Source organism: Lepisma saccharinum, chromosome 15 (genome assembly GCF_977018435.1).
Source record: "Lepisma saccharinum chromosome 15, izLepSacc3.1, whole genome shotgun sequence".
Taxonomy (NCBI): Eukaryota; Metazoa; Arthropoda; class Insecta; order Zygentoma; family Lepismatidae; genus Lepisma; species Lepisma saccharinum.
Window position 1 is genome coordinate 6,465,536 of NC_139243.1, and position 16,879 is coordinate 6,482,414.

Here is a 16,879-nt window from a genome sequence, read left to right on the forward strand (position 1 = left end):
CTGCAGGCCCAGTTTACGAATAGTACCCTCTCATGGGCAAGAGTGAAGGTGTGGTGTAAGGAATTCCAGCAAGGCCGTGAACGTGTTGCAAATGAAGTCCACTCCCGTCGTCCTCGCACCAGTGTGACGAATGACAACATGCTCGTGTTCGTGAGCTTGTCGAACAGGATCGCCGAGTCACTGTGAAGCAAATTGCGGCAGAACTGAATGTTGCTCAAAAAGATGACCGAGTTTGCATTGCTCGCCAGCTTCACACTCGTTTTGACGTGGAAGGGGAAGCGTTTTTGCATCGCATCGTTACCTGTGACATGGGTGCATCATTACACCCCAGCATCCAAGCGTGCCAGCATGGAGTGGAGGAGGAAAGGCGAAGGAAACCCCGTGAAGGCCAAAGTTCGGTTGTCTGCGGGGAAGGTGTTGGCCACGGTGTTTTGGGACTGGAGGGGGATCCTACTGGTGGATTTCTTACATGAACGTCGGACCAACAACGCACCCTACTACTGCGGCCTCCTGGATCAAGTTAAGGTGCAGTATCGATGCAAACGACGAGGCTGTCCCATCCGCCAGGTCTTGTTCCCCCACGACAACGCCAGACCCCATACAGAAGGTGTTACGTGGCAGGAACTAGTGGAAATGCACTGGGAACCGCTTCCGCATCCACCATACAGCCCAGACCTTTCACCATGTGATTTTCACCTGTTCGGAGCCCTCAAAGAAGCACTTGGGGGTGAGCAATTTGCGACCAACGATCAGGTGGAAACCTTTGTGCGCAACTGGTTGGCTATCCACCCAGCTTCATTCTACAAGAACGGCATCAAGAACCTGTCACAACGTTGGGAAAAATGTATCACTAAGGGCGGAGACTATGTAGAAAAATAGGATGTGGCAATGTCTCTGTTTCCTTCAATAAATTTTGTTTTTCCGCACAAGGCTCGTTCATATTTGATTCACCCTCGTACATGAATCTTATAGGGCACCTATTTTGAAGATAAAAGTTTCTGTGCCTATCAATCCTCATTCCGGTTATAAGCACTTTATCCTCCCTTACGTTCCTAAGAGCAATGTGAGCACGGATAGTGTAAATAAAATAGGCCACTAAAAAGTAACATACTGAAGATGTAACAAATTATTATGAAATACTTACGAGTAGATACTTTATTCCTAAAATAAAATATTATAACTGGCAAAATATTGCGTGGGCTCAAACCCCGTAAATTGGTCCCACTCCAAGTAACGTGTGTTGGCATGGCCTAAAAGGTTACAATTAATTGGTTCCTTTTAAGTGACATGTGTTGTATGTTGCTTGCTTCTTGGGCACAACTCTATCCAATAGTAAAAAGCTTAAACTTGAAATTTCTTACTAAATGATATCGCACAATGACGAGGCATCGAGCTTTGCATTGCAGCTTTAGTACAGGTTCCCCGATCAGTCCTTACAGTCTGAGTGACTCACCATAATTTCAAATCCAAGAACTCTTTTTCCATCTCTCATCTGCAATGGAGGAAATGAAAGTAAACACACGTGTGACACTAGAATACAGACTATCCCTCATGACATGCTCAAAAACCCTCAGCGTACGTGTTGAACGCAAAACCAATTTTGGCTCAGTTTTTCTCCGGAACTCCATGCACGTTACAATTTTGCATTCAGCACCGCTCTCGACTGACTGCAACGATGACAATGAAAGTGACCAGAAGAAGTTGACAAAGAAATCAGGAAGAAACACCCTTAATTCAGGGATGCGGGATCGAACACTGAAACATCCTGATATTTTGACTTGTGACGAGACGACTGGACTTGTATTGCACAACTGTTAGTTATATGTGGTAGATATCATGCACTGTATTATTCACACATCAACCGTTAGTGCAATGCAGTAGAAATTTGCCAAAAATCTCCCAAAAGATCAATTTATATTCTTTTCGCGTAACAGAAACAATTGGTAAAACATATAAACATGTAAAATAAATCAACTTAAAATAACAAAAAAAAAACTTACTCATCAGACCACACTGATAAAAGCCAATTACTCCCAAGGCATTCTCCATGCAAATTCCAAGGGAATATATTTAAGCACATTACTTATATGCACTGTAGGGTTGTCGTTATGGCTTCAATAGGTAATACAGTGCATTTCACAGTTCAATCGTCCACGGAGCGGCGACAAGGATACCTGCCAGCGAGAGCTCGTTTGCCAGCAAACTTGATGCAACTTCCGCGTAACTGGAAATGTATGAAATCAGCTCATACAATTAGATGGACAGTTACAATTAGAATAAACATGTACGTTGTTACAAGAGGCGTTGGAAATGTTCTCCTCCTGCATCCACATTTAAAAAGGTAAAGTGTTCCCCTGTGCATAGCACCACGCCATGAAGGCGTATAGGGGGTGTGGGGGTAACGCCCCACACTTTCTTGATATGGTCGTGAGTGGGGTGATGTGATCAGCATCATGCCCCTGACCGCCTTTACCCCCCAGGGTTTCCCCCAGGTACCCATGTTATTCGACGCTGGGTGGACGCCGAGGCCGCTTCCATCGTTAGAAAAGTTCCCGGATTTGAACCGGCCGGGAATCAAACCCGGGACCTTGAGCATGGTAGTCAGACGCGTTACCGACTGAGCCACCGCGGCCACATTTACGGAATCTTTTTAGCAAATTTTCACTAACACGTATCAGTTTCGCTTCCGAAATTGCTTGAATTTCTCTCCTGATATTTTCTTTCAATCCTTCTAATGTATGGCTTCAGGTTTAAAAGCTTGGTAGCTCACCATGCAGATGACTTTCTTGTGCAAGGTGCCGGGGGGATTTTTTAGGATTATGTTCCAATCGTGCTCTAACATCGTCTACTTTCTCCTCGGTAACCACATGCCGTTTCATTCTTCGCTTCTTATCAAGAACAGACCCTGTTTCCCTAAACATGTTCACAAGTTTTCAAACATTGTCTGTGTGGAACAGGAACATCTGGGAATTCTGCTGCGAAACGCCTTATAACTTCCATCCTTACAAGAATTCGTGATGACTTAAGAGTTGTACATAAAAATTCGTTGTTTTAAATTGTACGGATATCATGGCATAATTAGACTGCAGAAAAGTACCAGTAATACGTAAAATAAAACAAAACAATCTAAAACACTTGTTAACACCTTAACACTTCACAAACTGGACATCAGTTATCTGGATACTGAAGCACTGACGCATCCAGTGCCAAGGTCAGAGTACAGTTGTAGGTCTAAATGCCGGCAGACGTGCTTCCGCCCCTCTGCGAACGACTTGGCCGTGAAAGGCACTGTATAAGCAAGCTTGTTAGAAGTTACATTTCACCTATCATGCAATGGTTTTCAACAACGTTAGGTTAATGTTGGTTTGTGAATAAGAACAATACTACAATGGAACATGCATCCTGTAACAAGGACCCCAGGATTCACATACAAAAAAGTTGTCCATTCAATTATATGCAGCTAATTCTTTAAGAGACAAATGAAACAATTTCTACTTAATTAAAAATTGAAAATTCAAATCAGTAAAATTTAACAAAAGAAAAGTTCTAGTCAAAGCAAACACAATAAAACCATACTTTTAATGACTACATAAAAAGAATAAAGTATATTCAACATTGTTCAAAATAAATGAACAAAAGTATTATGTAAGAACTTGTTCATTTAAGTAGCTGGTTCAAGGAAAAAGTGGAATTTATCCTCAACGTTCATATTTACTATGTGCGAATTACTCACAAGATTAACAATATAAATTACAATTTTACTTACGTTTTTTGCGAGTATAATAAGTTTTCTTCAATTACGACGTTTCAAGAGATAACTTCTCTCTTCTTCAGGTTTCGGTGTTTTATAAGCAATTCATAAAGTCATAGCTTCGTCAAAATATTTCTTCCATAGTCATCAGGATTAAGGGTTAGGTGAAATGCGAGCGGGAAAAAGTATAGGAAGATCGATTACGCACTGAAAATTTACGTGCTTAAAAGCCATTGTTTACCAAAGTTAAAACCTATAATACATTATACAGGGTCCGGCAGAATGAATAGTAGGATCTAAAAAGGATAGAACATCAAAACAAATCGAATAATTTATTGAAACACACATTGAAAACAAAGAATAATAGATGCCATTTTACTTGGTTTTGAAGATAACGCCCGACGGATTCTTCCAGGCGGCGAACAAAAGCTCGCATCACCCGCTCCAGCATGTCCAATGGGATCGCCTCCACAGCTGTACGTATCCTTGCCTTCAGTTCAGCCATGGTATGAGGACGTGTAGCGTACACTTGACTTTTCAGGTAGCCCAACAAGAAGAAGTCAGGGCCAGTCAAATCAGGCGACCGTGATGGCCAATGAATGTCCCCAAATCGGGAAATCAATCGACGAGGAAAATGATGCCGCAAGACAGTCATGGACCGGCGGGCCGTGTAGGCTGTTGCTCCATCCTGTTGGAACCATATGTCTCTGTTCACCCTTGGAAGGAGAAAGTCATGTAACATTTGGACATAGCGATCGCTATTAACCGTTACCGCACGTCCATGAAGATCCTCAAAAAAAATATGGCCCGATGATGCCAAACGATGCCACACCGCACCACACCGTCACACGTTCACTGTGCAGGGGTTGCTCATGCAGCCAACGAGGATTAAATAGCGCCCAGTATCTGTAATTCTGTTTATTGACACCACCGTGCAGATCAAAATGAGCCTCATCCGACATCAGTATGTTGTTTCGCACCTGCGGCTCGTCTGCTAAAAGTTCCAAGCAATGCAACGCAAAGGTTCGTCGGGCATGTTTATCTTGTTCGGTTAGTTTCTGTGCGACCTGCATTTTGTAGGGGTGGAAGTGGACGTCTTCATGGATGATGCGCCGCAGGGAACGATCTGACATTCCTAGTGCCAAGGCATGTCTGGCAGCAGAACGCCGAGGACTTCGGATCAGTGATTGACGGGCCTCCTCCACTCGCCCCTGTGTCTTTGGTCTCCCCGGGCTTTTCTTTTTTGAACACGATGCATTAGTCCTGAATTGTTGCGCCCACCGTACAATCGTCCTATGATCCGGGACGTTCTGATGTCAGCCCACCTGGAAATGGCGACAAAAGAGCCGCTGCATGGTGATTGGAGACTCGTTATTTTTTAAATACGCCTCAACGGCGAATGCTCGATGTTTCGAACTCCACAAGGCCATACTTACAAATGGCAGTCCTTCCTCAATGCAGCGTGCACACATGTCGTTGCGCAGGCGCAACAGCGACGCCGTACTACGTGACTCAAATCAGGCTATTCATTCCGCCGGACCCTGTACATATACATCCTATACTTTTTCCTGCTCGCATTTCACCTAACCCTTAATCCTGATGACTATGGAAGAAATATTTTAACGAAGCTATGACTTTATGAATTGCTTATAAAACACCGAAACCTGAAGAAGAGAGAAGTTGTCTCGAAACGTCGTAATTGAAGAAAACATATCATACTCGCAAAAAACGTAAGTAAAATTGTAATTTATATTGTGAATTTATCCTCAAATCGTGACGAGTACAAAAAACATGATTTTGCCTGTTTTTTTTTTCTTCAGGTTTTTTAATGTATTTTCATTTGAGTCCCATCGCTGCTGTTTTCGGGCTTTTTTTTTCTACCTGGATCACTACTTCAATTTCAAGTAGTTCCCTGATTGTCTTTATGATGCTGGGTCAACACTAAAATTTCTGGGAGCTCCCACGGGGGATAACACCAGAGCAAGAAGCACCAACCATTTGGTTACATGGGTGCTAAGTAATGCTACACATGTCACAAAAAATCTGTCTTTCTATTTTGAATATTGCACATCACTTTTCTACCCATTGGGTTAATCAAGATGAGTATGGATGGTGAGTACACACATTGACTCTTCTATGCCTTTTCCAGAGTTTATACCTGAGATCTCTGGCCTCGTAGCACTGTAGAGAGCAGCACATATGCGTCTTCAAAGGACTACTTACAGTTGAGCTGAACCTTTGGCCACCGTGAGGGCAGCTGTTTGCAAATTTTTCTCCCCTTTCGAAAAACTGCTATAACATTCCAAAATCTGAACAATTACATCAGCTTAGAACTCCTTCTAGAGATACGAGGTGTGGCTGGAAAAAATACGGATTGATGTTGCTGTCGACAAACGGCAAGCACCTCAAGGTCAAGCGGTGTATGAGTGTATAACGTGATATCCTGCCTATCGACTGTGTGATTGCCCAGGGTGCGCGGTGCTCAGTTCCGCTGTAGCTTGTGGACGAAGTGAACCGTACATCTGTGCTCCGTCGGAAAAATGTTAAGTGTGAAAGTGGAACAGCGTATCAATTTATAGTTTCTTATGAAACTCAGAAAATCCGCCACAGAAACTTATGGTTTGTTGAAGGAAGTGTACGGAGATGAGTGTTTATTACGCACGCAAGTATTTGAGTGGTTTCAAAGGTTTAAAGAGGGACGAGAAGTGATCGCTGACGACTTGCATGTCAAAAACGGAATCAAACATTGCAAATGTCGGTGAATTGATTCGAAAAGATAGTCACTTGAGCTATTGCAAAACAACCAACATTATTACATTCCTGTGCTGACGACCATGACCTGATTTGTGCAAAAACAAGTCATGGATTCTTCATCAGTACAATGCTCCTGCCCACATGGCATTGTCAGTCAAGGCTTTTTTTTTGGCCAAGCATCCACTTTATTCGTCAGACCTCGCTCCGTGCGACTTCTTTCTATTCCCGAAGGTCAAATCAGCACTGACAGGAACCAGATTTACGACCGTATAATCTGTAAAAACAAACGTGACTGAGGTCATGAACATGTTTTCAGAAAATGATTTCCAGCACTGCTTCCAGAAATGGAATATTCGTATGGAGCAGGGTATCGATAGTTCAGGGGAGTACTTTTAAGGGGATAATGTTCGCATTGTACAATATAACCAATAAAATATTTTGTAGCAACAGTCCGGTTTTTTCTAGCCACATCTCGTAATTTCATAATTACATAAATCTATTAACCTACTGATAATACAGGGTGTACACAAAGTGTGTGACACATTTTAATTATTAATAAACCAGAAACTAATGAATGTACAAATAAACTGGTGGCAATAACAGATAGTTAAACTCAAAAAGTTTTGTCTTGTATCAGTACACTTCTATGTGTGTTTATTTTGTCGCACAGAGAATGTCAAGACGATAATAGATTTTTTCACACATTCAGGTCAGCATGTCAACATCCAAAGTAGATATTGCGTTGTTTATTCCAGATTTAATTTTCATCACTTTTGTACGGTTCGTCAATATTATTAGTCGTGTTTTGAACGAACGCTTGCCGGGAAGATTAACTTGGCCCACGAGATCACCCGACAGAACCTCATTGAACTTTTTTCCTTTGGGGATATGTGGCAGAAATTTTTGTGAGGCATATGATGAGCATGTGAACTGAAAACCAGAATAAACATGATAGCGACTGTGGATGTCGACACACTGACCCGAATGTGTCAAAAAATTGATTATCATCTTGACATTCACATAGAAGTGTACCGATACAAGACATAAAACTTTTTGAGTTTAATTATCTGTTATTGCCACCAGTTCATTTGTATCTTCATTAGTTTCTGATTTATTAATAATTAAAATGTGTCTGGCACTTTGCGTACACCCTGTATCTAGATACCAGCAAAACAAACCACACGGAAATTCATGTCAGTGCTCTACAATTTATTTTTCAGTTTTTGGAAGGCAATGGTGCTTTTTCTGAAGGAGAGGAAAATTTGAAAACATCAGCCCTGGAAGTGGCCAAAGGGCCAACCGAGCCTTAACTAAAAAAAACTGCTATGCACAGAATAAGACCTGCTGGGCAGGTTTACATTGGGGTGTCGAGTGGTCAGCACATCGAGTCCCATCTCATTTGTCAAGAATATCACCAATTTTTGAAGGCAATGGGGATTGAACTCAGCCATTGCAATTAGAATTATACGAGTACTTTGCTTTAACAGCCAGTTGTTAGTTTCTGTGATTTCGACATCGTCTCAAGGGGGTGATTGCTTAGTTTTAGGTGTTGAGGTGGCTAATCACACCAAAGGTTAGAGCATTAGCCTTCAGGCCATGTGCCAATCAAAGGATTTGTTAAATTTTCAACATACTGCATTCCCTACCTTAGGCTCTTTACCCTCACTGAACTGAATGATCTTCTGGGTCGTTGGCAGGAACTGAGAGCATCCCGTCCACGGACTGCGAGCTGTCGAATCAAGGCCCATCGTGCTCGATCCTTCCCTCTCGACATCGTACTCAAGGGCACCTTGTCGGAAGTGCTGCCTAGTCAGGAGAAGCATCCTTCCCACAAGGTCTGTTGTGGATACGCCAGCCGTGCGCTTCACTTCCCTGTAATGGATATTAAGATATGTGGATGACATGCAGCTGAAGCTTACGGAAACCAGGTAAACACTACACCAAGTATTTCATTACGCCAGTCCACTCGCATGCTCTCAGATGAGATCCACTTACTCTATCAAATATAGCATGGAGGCATTAATATTGCAATAACAAATGTAATAAGCAAAATGAAACAGCATTCATAGAACTTCCCATAAACAGAACAAATTATGACTGAGCTGATACCGATGCTTTGGTATCGGAAAGTATTGGTTGGAATATATTTACCGATACCTTTTTGGTATTTTGATCTTTCATGAAATGAAATGAACTGCAAAATGCGAATCAGACTCTTAAATAAGAAATTTAGAGTTTATTTACAATGCGACACTATCTGAAGTGAGAATTATCCTCACAGAAAATTGATTAATTCTGCTGTAAATATTTGAGAAGCAAAACTGGACCCCTTTACACAGGAATAAACTTAATATTCTGTAACCACATAAATGTGCTATTAGAAGGGATATGTTTATTTTGTGTAGTAAGTGCAGTTTTAAATCAAATTTGGGTTTATATTCAAATTTTTTAAAACCAAAATGCCATTTTATATACGGCTTTTTCACTGTTATAACAACAAAATTTTATTTTATTTACTGCTTTTGAATCTGAAAATAACTGTTTCTGTTCCGAAATTTTGCTTTATTTGCCAAAAATATGTGCCTCTAGACATAACATGTAATTTAGTATTCTAATGTAATTTCTGCGTATTTTAAAGCAAAAAATCTTGCTCAATTGATGCATATAATTAAGAGTTAAATAATTACACACTATTGTTAATGAATATATTGAATAACCTATAATCATTACAATTTTCAAGTATTGGTTTTGGTGGGAATCTGTGCCATGAAACAAATGTCCAGAAACGTGGAGAAGGGCATACTCTCAAGTGCCTGAAATGCATATCTTCCCTCCAATATTCCAGAACCATATCTGATTCCTTCTTCACGGATTCAGGAATGAAGACATTAAAAATCGGGATTGATCAATATGAAATAAAATTGACACATACCAATAATTTAAGATTCTACCAATCAATTACCAATGCTCCTTGAACAACAGGAACCATTCATTCACATCCTTAATTAATGTATGTAATCAGGTGATGGCAATGAGTTGTGCTTTTGAAAAATAACTGCATATTTTAAAAATACTTTACAAAAGTATGCCATATAAATTGTATATTTACATGAATAAAATTTCAGAATTTTGCAATAATTGCAGGCTATTTATAGACGTACCGAAGAGGTGTGCTGGTCTGGTGGGTAGGGTGTCTCACTGCCAAACAGGAGATTCTAGTTTGATTCCCACAGTACGTGATCTCAGGGATGGGGGGATTACGAGCTGAGTTCTTGTTTTTTAAGTCCACTTTATGCACACATAAGCTAATCGGTACTGGCAACACAGTGGAATCTGAATCACTATGGGCTTCCATTGGGTATTGAACCCAAGGCCCCTTGATTACAACGCAACAACATTACCACTACACCACCAAGGAGGATACTATTCCGAACATGTATCTGGGGTTCACCAAGCCTCTAATGAAATGGATACGAAGGGGGGGGGGAGGGATAGGGTTTATTACATCGCCTCCACTATGGGTGAGATTGTGACTGTGCGGAGTTCCTAGTACCATACACCCCCATTGGCCCTAATGGCACCACATTGCAATGTGTAGAGGAAGACAACCATTTTTATAGATATATAAGGTATGCCCAAATGAAAAGGAGACCTTTGCTGTAGCGGCATTTTATCTAATCGAAGAAGGTGTTTGCTGAGAGATGGTGCGGTGTCTGTCCCAGTTTGCAGGTGTAGCGAACTGCTTCACCCGCTGTTTCCTCACTTGGCGAGAGTTGTTTTGCATGGACGGGTGTATTATGGATTCCTCCAGATTAGTGCAGAGAGCTGTAATCCAATATGGAATGAAGAACCTCTACTCATCAACTGTCTAGAATGGGGTGAAACAGTGAACCCTGAACGGTACTGCAACACGTTGTTGAGGCTTAAACATGTCATCAAAAAGAAGCGCAGAGGTAAGGTCTCGAAGGGGATAGTGCTGCTCCAGGACAACGCTAGGGCACATGTGGCCAAAAGGACCCTCCACCTGCTGAGAACATTTCAATGGGAAGTCCTCACACATCCTCCGTACAGCCCCGATATTTTCCCATGTGACTCCCATATCTTCGGCCCCTCAAAAGAATCACTGAAAGGTCAACGATTCACCTGTGACAAGGAAGTGCGGAACACCGTGGAAAACTGGATCCATAAGCAACCCAGGAGTTTCTACACTGAAGCCATCCACTCCCTTCCTACGCACTGGGATTAGTGCATCAATTCCAATGGCAATTATGTGTAGGTATCATGTTACACATTAACTGTACTTCACATATTATGTAATGCAAATATTCTGTAATATGATATGCTTTAGATATAACCGTAGTCTCATTTTCATTTGGGCATACCTTATAGTATTGGCAAAATTATTGGTAACCTTACCGATGAGCTGATATGAGTAAATTGGCGCATACTGATGTGATAAGAATAGAATAGAATAGAATGGTCTTTATTTAAGCAGGCGTGTTTCGGCCTCATGGGCCGTTCTTACAACCAACCCTTGTCAAAGATACAATAAATGAATAAAAACAAAAAGAAAGAAAAAAAACACATAATGATCATGATAATACAATAAAGATAATATAAAGATTATACAATGATAAAATAATACATTGATTAGATTAGTATATATACTGTTGAGTAAAGATAAGTAATAAGTCTTCGGTAGTTCAATGTGTATGCCGGGGGGGGGGGGGGGTAGGTTAGGTATGCATTATATGATGTATAAGTGCAGGTGCAATTGTTAACATATGAAGGTTAATTAAGTTGTTGGGACAATAGTAAGTTCTTCAGATTTTTCTTAAAACTTTGATGGCAAATAATGTTAGTCAATGGTGCAGGCAGTTTGTTCCATTCCCTGATCCCTGTAACAATGATGGACTTGTTATATGTGGCGGTTTTATGTTTGGGGATTTTTAGATTGTGCTTGTTGCGGATATTATGTTCGGCTGATGTTCTATGAGAACAGATCTTATCGGATAAGTATTTTGGGGAGCCACTCTTAAGTATTTTGTGCATCAAGGTGAGTGTTAAGTATTTTCTTCTATTGTTAATGTTTAGCCAAGAAAGTTTCTTTAAATAGGGGGATACATGTTCCTTTCTGTTTAGGTTAAATATGAAACGTATACAACAATTCTGAATTTTTTGAAGTTTATAGTTTAAGCCCTGGGATATATTACTGTACACTGGAGCGCAATAGTCTAACGTGGATAGGACGAGTGATTGCATAAGACGATCTTTAACATTAGCGTCCAGAGCATGTTTTAAATGATACAAAGATTTAAGTTTCCCCATACAGTTTTTCACAATAAATTCGACTTGTGGCTCCCAATTTAAGTGTCTATCGAACATAATCCCCAAGTTTTTGCTTGTATCCACTTCGCATAGCGGTATACTGCCAAGAGTTGGAGGAGAAGGTGCGTTTTTGTGAAGTTTCTTAAGTGTACCATGAGTTCCTATGGTCATGAAGCAAGATTTTGTTGGATTTAATTGAAGGGAGTTCCTCCGTGACCAATTTGTTATAGCATCAAGGTCGAATTGAAGTTTGGTCATCGCATTATCGTAGTTTTCTGTATTACACTGAATATAGATTTGCGAATCGTCAGCATACTGATGGTAGTGGCAATATTGGACAGCGCGGTCGAAATCAGCTACGTAAATCATGTATAGTAGTGGACCCAATATACTTCCTTGAGGGACGCCTTGTTGAACAACTAACCATTTAGAGTATGTGACTTCCGGTTCCCGATATTTCACACGTTGTTTCCTGTTGCCGAGATATGATCGAAACCAATTTAACGCGTTTCCGGTAACGCCATAGTGATACAGTTTGGCCAATAACAATTCATGATTGATCGAGTCGAACGCTCTTGAATAGTCCAACAAGACTAAAAGTGTAACTTCATTTTCATCTATTCCTTTACTTACATTGTCTACGATATCTACCAGCGCAGTGCAAGTACTATGCATTTTTCTGAAACCAGATTGAAAGTGTGGTAGGAAACCTTGAATATGTGAAAGTATTTGTTCATAAATTACTTTTTCAAGTATTTTGGACATTGTGGATAGAATGCTAATAGGTCGTAGATCTTTTATTTCTGTGGGGTTGGATTTTTTAGGTATAGGTGTTACTTCGCATTTTTTCCACTCTTGAGGGAACCAACCTTTGGAAAGGGAAAGATTAATAATGTGCGTAAGAGCTTCTAAACAAAAGGGGATGCAATACTGTAAAATAGTTAGGTTTATGCCATCATAACCGCACGCTTTCGATTTCATTTTGTTAAAAATTTTACGTACTTGTTCGCTACTTACTGGGGTAAAAAAGAACGTGTCATTGTTGGGTTGCTCAAGATACGTGTTGGTTTCATCAATCACCGCTGCATTGTTATCTGAGGGTGCACTCGGCTTAACAAAGAACTCGTTTACCGCATTCGGCCGAAATGTATCTGAGGAGAGCGCATTACTCTTTTTATTTGGTAAAAGTCCCTGGCTTCTGAGGTTAGACCATAAATTTTTAGCATTTTTTACATTCATATTTACAGTTTCGTTATAGTGCTTAAATTTTGCGTTTCTGACTGCTTTTTTGGCTCTGTTTCTGAAGTATTTGTACGATAGGAGAGCGTCTGGGTCTCCTGTATTTACATATCTCAGATGAAAGAAGTCGCGCAACTTCCAGAATTCCCTTACTTGATTTGAAATCCAGGGGGCGGGAGGTTTGGTTACACGAATTTTTCGCTGGGGGGCGTGCTTATCTATTAATCTGATAATGTTATCATTCAAGGCCTCCACCGCTGCATCTACGTCCTCGTTTCTTTCGATTTTGCACCATTCCACATTTTCCGCGTCTTTACGAAACTTGTCCAAGTCCATGGTTTTGAAATTTCTAATTTTGATAATTTTTTTAGGTTGCTTTGGTGCGTACAGGTCAAATATGGAGTATGTTATATGGTGATCTGTGATTCCAGGTAACTCGCTCTGCCCAATTTGCTTTACAATTAAATCTTGTGAACAAACGATTAAATCAATTAATGACTTTGACGTCGCTGTCACTCTGGTTGGCTTGGTAATTAATTGTTTCCCGTGAACTTCCTTGATTATACTCTGAAGGAGTCTAGTACTGCTTTCGTTTTTTCTTAACATGTTGATATTCCAGTCGCCTAACGCAATGAAGTAATCGTAATTTAAGTATAGGTGTTGGAGGATATCTGCTACGTGACTGATGTGAGTATAGCTGACATTTGGGGGTTTATATGCTACCATAAGTCCAATTTTTTTCCTATCGATAGTTAATTCGATTACAAGGTACTCTACGCCGATATCATTATTAACGAACCCGTCTAAAAGTTTCCATTTAAGCGATTTAGAAATGTATAAGCACACACCACCTCTAGATTTGTTTAATCTATCTTGTCGAACTAATGTGTAATTTTCGATGTCTACTATATTATTACTAATATTCGGTTTTAACCAGCTTTCTGTAATGGCTATCAGGTCAAAGTTTAAGTTCGATATCATTTCTTTAAATTCATCTATGGAGTTGAGTAAACCTTGAATATTTAGATGACATAATTTAAAGCCATTTTCAGATCTATTTATTTCAGCTTCGAGCTGTTCCTTTATATTGTAATTGCTGTGGCGGATATTAATGGGCGACTCTTCAAAGTAACTGGAGTGAATTCTGATTGGGAGTGGCGTTTCTGCACCATTGACTACATTGGTAGGGTCATTTATATTTATCGTTTCCTCCACTGTTGGTCATGAAGTATATATTCTGTCCCAAGTGTGAATTGCATATTGGAATAACAATGAAAATGTGCATACGCATAAAAAAACAGGTGCTAGTTATCATAGTGACTTATTACTACAATCAAATTTTTAAAAATGTAAAAAAATAAATGAAAAATTTAAGAATAAAAAAGTAAAAATTAATATAAAAATGTGAATACTGACACAAAAAAGAAAAATAAAAAAAATGAAAATATTTGTTGATTAACTAAAAATGGGAGAAATATAGATTTTTGAGCTTGCCGATATATTCTGGCGTGAGTTAGAATACAAGCTGAGGGTTGTTTACATTTATATAACAGTCTATTATGCGACAGGTTCATGCCCTCCTTTCGCCACCATTGAGGAATGCAGAGAGTATTGCAAGCTTTGTATGGTTCGGCGCGGAATGTTCTCCTGCATTCCCCTACCCTCTACTTTTGACTGGTCACCGTTGCCCGTACGTCATTGATGGGGGAAGCAGTTCCAAAAATAAACACAACCACCGTTAGGAGGGGAGTGTGGCGGAACAGCGTTACTTTCTGCTGAACTTTGCGATGTCCTCCGGGTCACTAATCCTAACCACGTTTCCGTTGTGTAGGGCAAGTACATTCCCATCGGTTGTCCATACTCGTTCGAATATTTTACTAAGCCTTACCTTGTGAAAAAGGTCCAAATTTGTTTTTGTTAGGTTTTCAGTTATGAAAATACCTGTCCCTGTAGCCTTGAGGTTCTTCTTGTTCTTGTAGAACAAGTCTCTCTGGGCGTAGGTGACAAAGCGCGCAATGATCGGCCGGGGTTTGCCATCACGTCGCGGTGCTCCCAGTCGGTGAACACGATGAAACACATTTTGTGGCACTTTCACTTTCACCTGCTCATTGATGATTTTTGAAGCAATCACTTCACACTTTTCACCCTCACTTTCATTGATGCCATGAAAAACAAGGTTCAGGCGACGGTCATATTGTTCCAGGGAATTCAGATCCTTTCGCACTTGCTTCACTTGCTTGTCTAGCTCAGAGATTTTCCTCTCGAGATCGTTTTTTACTTCTTGAATGGCATCCTCCACGGCAGATTTAATTGCAGTGGTCAGCGCTGGTTTAATTTCTTTCAACACCGCATCACTTGCAAATGCCAGGGCGATGCGTCTGTCCAGGTCTCCGAACTGTTGGTTGAGTTCCTTCGCTATGGCTGTCGAGATGGAGTTTTCAATCCGTTGCCACTCAGCTTTGCTGATTCCCATTTTTCGGGCAATACTGCTCTTAACAATTAAAAAAAATACGACAGAGTCAGTACTTGTGCTGCAGTATCCCCTCCTCCGTGCAAGCTCGAGTTGGGTAGACGGACCCTCTTACATGCGGTTCACAGCGGTCAACTCAAGCGGAAAGAGAGAGCTATTCATGCACGTCCGAACTCCTTGAAGGCTGATAGATTAATCTGTTCAATCCCACTAAAATGGTTAAATTCTAGGATAATGTTAACGGTAATAAAAGTTATGCTGATCCATATACTGAGATTCTTGTCAGTATACTGTCCGTATTTTCCATATTCCTGTTTTTAACATTTATGTTCATAATTGATGTTATAATTCCTGGACATTCCTTAAGAACGAACTAGATCCACCTTTCTAGATATGTTTCATTCTGTTTACGTTAACTCCAGTGGTCAGTGGCGGCGAAGGGGGGCAGCTGCCCCCACTTTTTGACACTTTTGCCCCTGCACTATGCTAAACCTAATATACAAAGGGAAATATACTGCCTTTGCCCCCTGGTTTTGGAACCAAACTGCCGCCACTGCCAGTGGTTACACTGTTTGCATTAACTACAGTAATTATATGAACATGTAAGAAAGTGCATTTATACCAGGTGTGCCGGTTAATAATTCTTAATTCATCCGAAAGAAAACAAGTGTATCTGGGGAGAAAAGTAACAAATGCTTTATTCAAAGTATGCGCCATCACTAGCTATACATTCTGCCCATCTGTCCGTTAAATTGCGGATGCCCTTCCAGAAACGTTGTTCACATTTTGAGGTGATCCAGTCAGCAAGCCATTGTTCGACATCGATGAAAACAAGTGGTAGTCCGAAGGGGCTAAGTCTGGTGAGTATGGTGGGTGGGGCAAGAATTCCCAGCCAAGTGCAGAAATGGTGTCTCTGACGCCTTTCGCTGAGTGTGTTGAGGCGTTGTCGTGCTGCAAAATCACTTTTCCGTGTCTTGTCGCACAATCTGGGTGCTTTTCGATCAATGCATGGTTCAAATTGATGAGTTGTTGACGGTAGCGAACGGCATTCACTGTTTCACTTGGTTTCAGAAGCTCATGGTACACCACACCCTACTGATCCCACCAAATGCACAACATTGTCTTCCTTCCGAAGCGATTCAGTTTTGCGGTCGATGTTGAAGGTTGTCCTGGGTCAACCCATGACTTTTTGCATTTTGGGTTCTCGAAGTAGATCCATTTTTTGTCCCCAGTCACTATTCGATGCAAGAATAACTTTTTTTCATGCCGAGAAAGCAACACTTCACACACAGTTTTTCACTTTTCCATTTGTCTGTCGTTCAGATGATGTGGGACCC

The 16,879-nt window shown here is 40.7% G+C and overlaps 2 protein-coding genes across 3 annotated transcripts in view; one reads left to right on the plus strand and one right to left on the minus strand.

Annotated features, from left to right (window-relative positions):
- Pect (phosphoethanolamine cytidylyltransferase) overlaps positions 1-16,879 on the minus strand; it is a 50,078-nt gene that overhangs the window by 24,030 nt on the left and 9,169 nt on the right. The window contains exons 5-6 of one of the 2 annotated variants that reach the window (XM_083136549.1): positions 8,152-8,377; positions 1,454-1,492 (exon numbers count right to left, since the gene is read on the minus strand). In XM_083136549.1, coding sequence (XP_082992675.1) covers positions 1,454-1,492; positions 8,152-8,377 — 265 coding nt within the window. The remainder of the gene's footprint in view (positions 1-1,453; positions 1,493-8,151; positions 8,378-16,879) is intronic. The other variant, XM_083136550.1, reaches the window with a different exon arrangement.
- Positions 8,307-16,879, plus strand: part of LOC145999546 (triokinase/FMN cyclase-like) — a 46,725-nt gene continuing 38,152 nt past the window's right edge. Inside the window, exon 1 of the mRNA XM_083136544.1 lies at positions 8,307-8,433. The gene's annotated coding sequence lies outside the window, so the exon portion shown is untranslated. The remainder of the gene's footprint in view (positions 8,434-16,879) is intronic.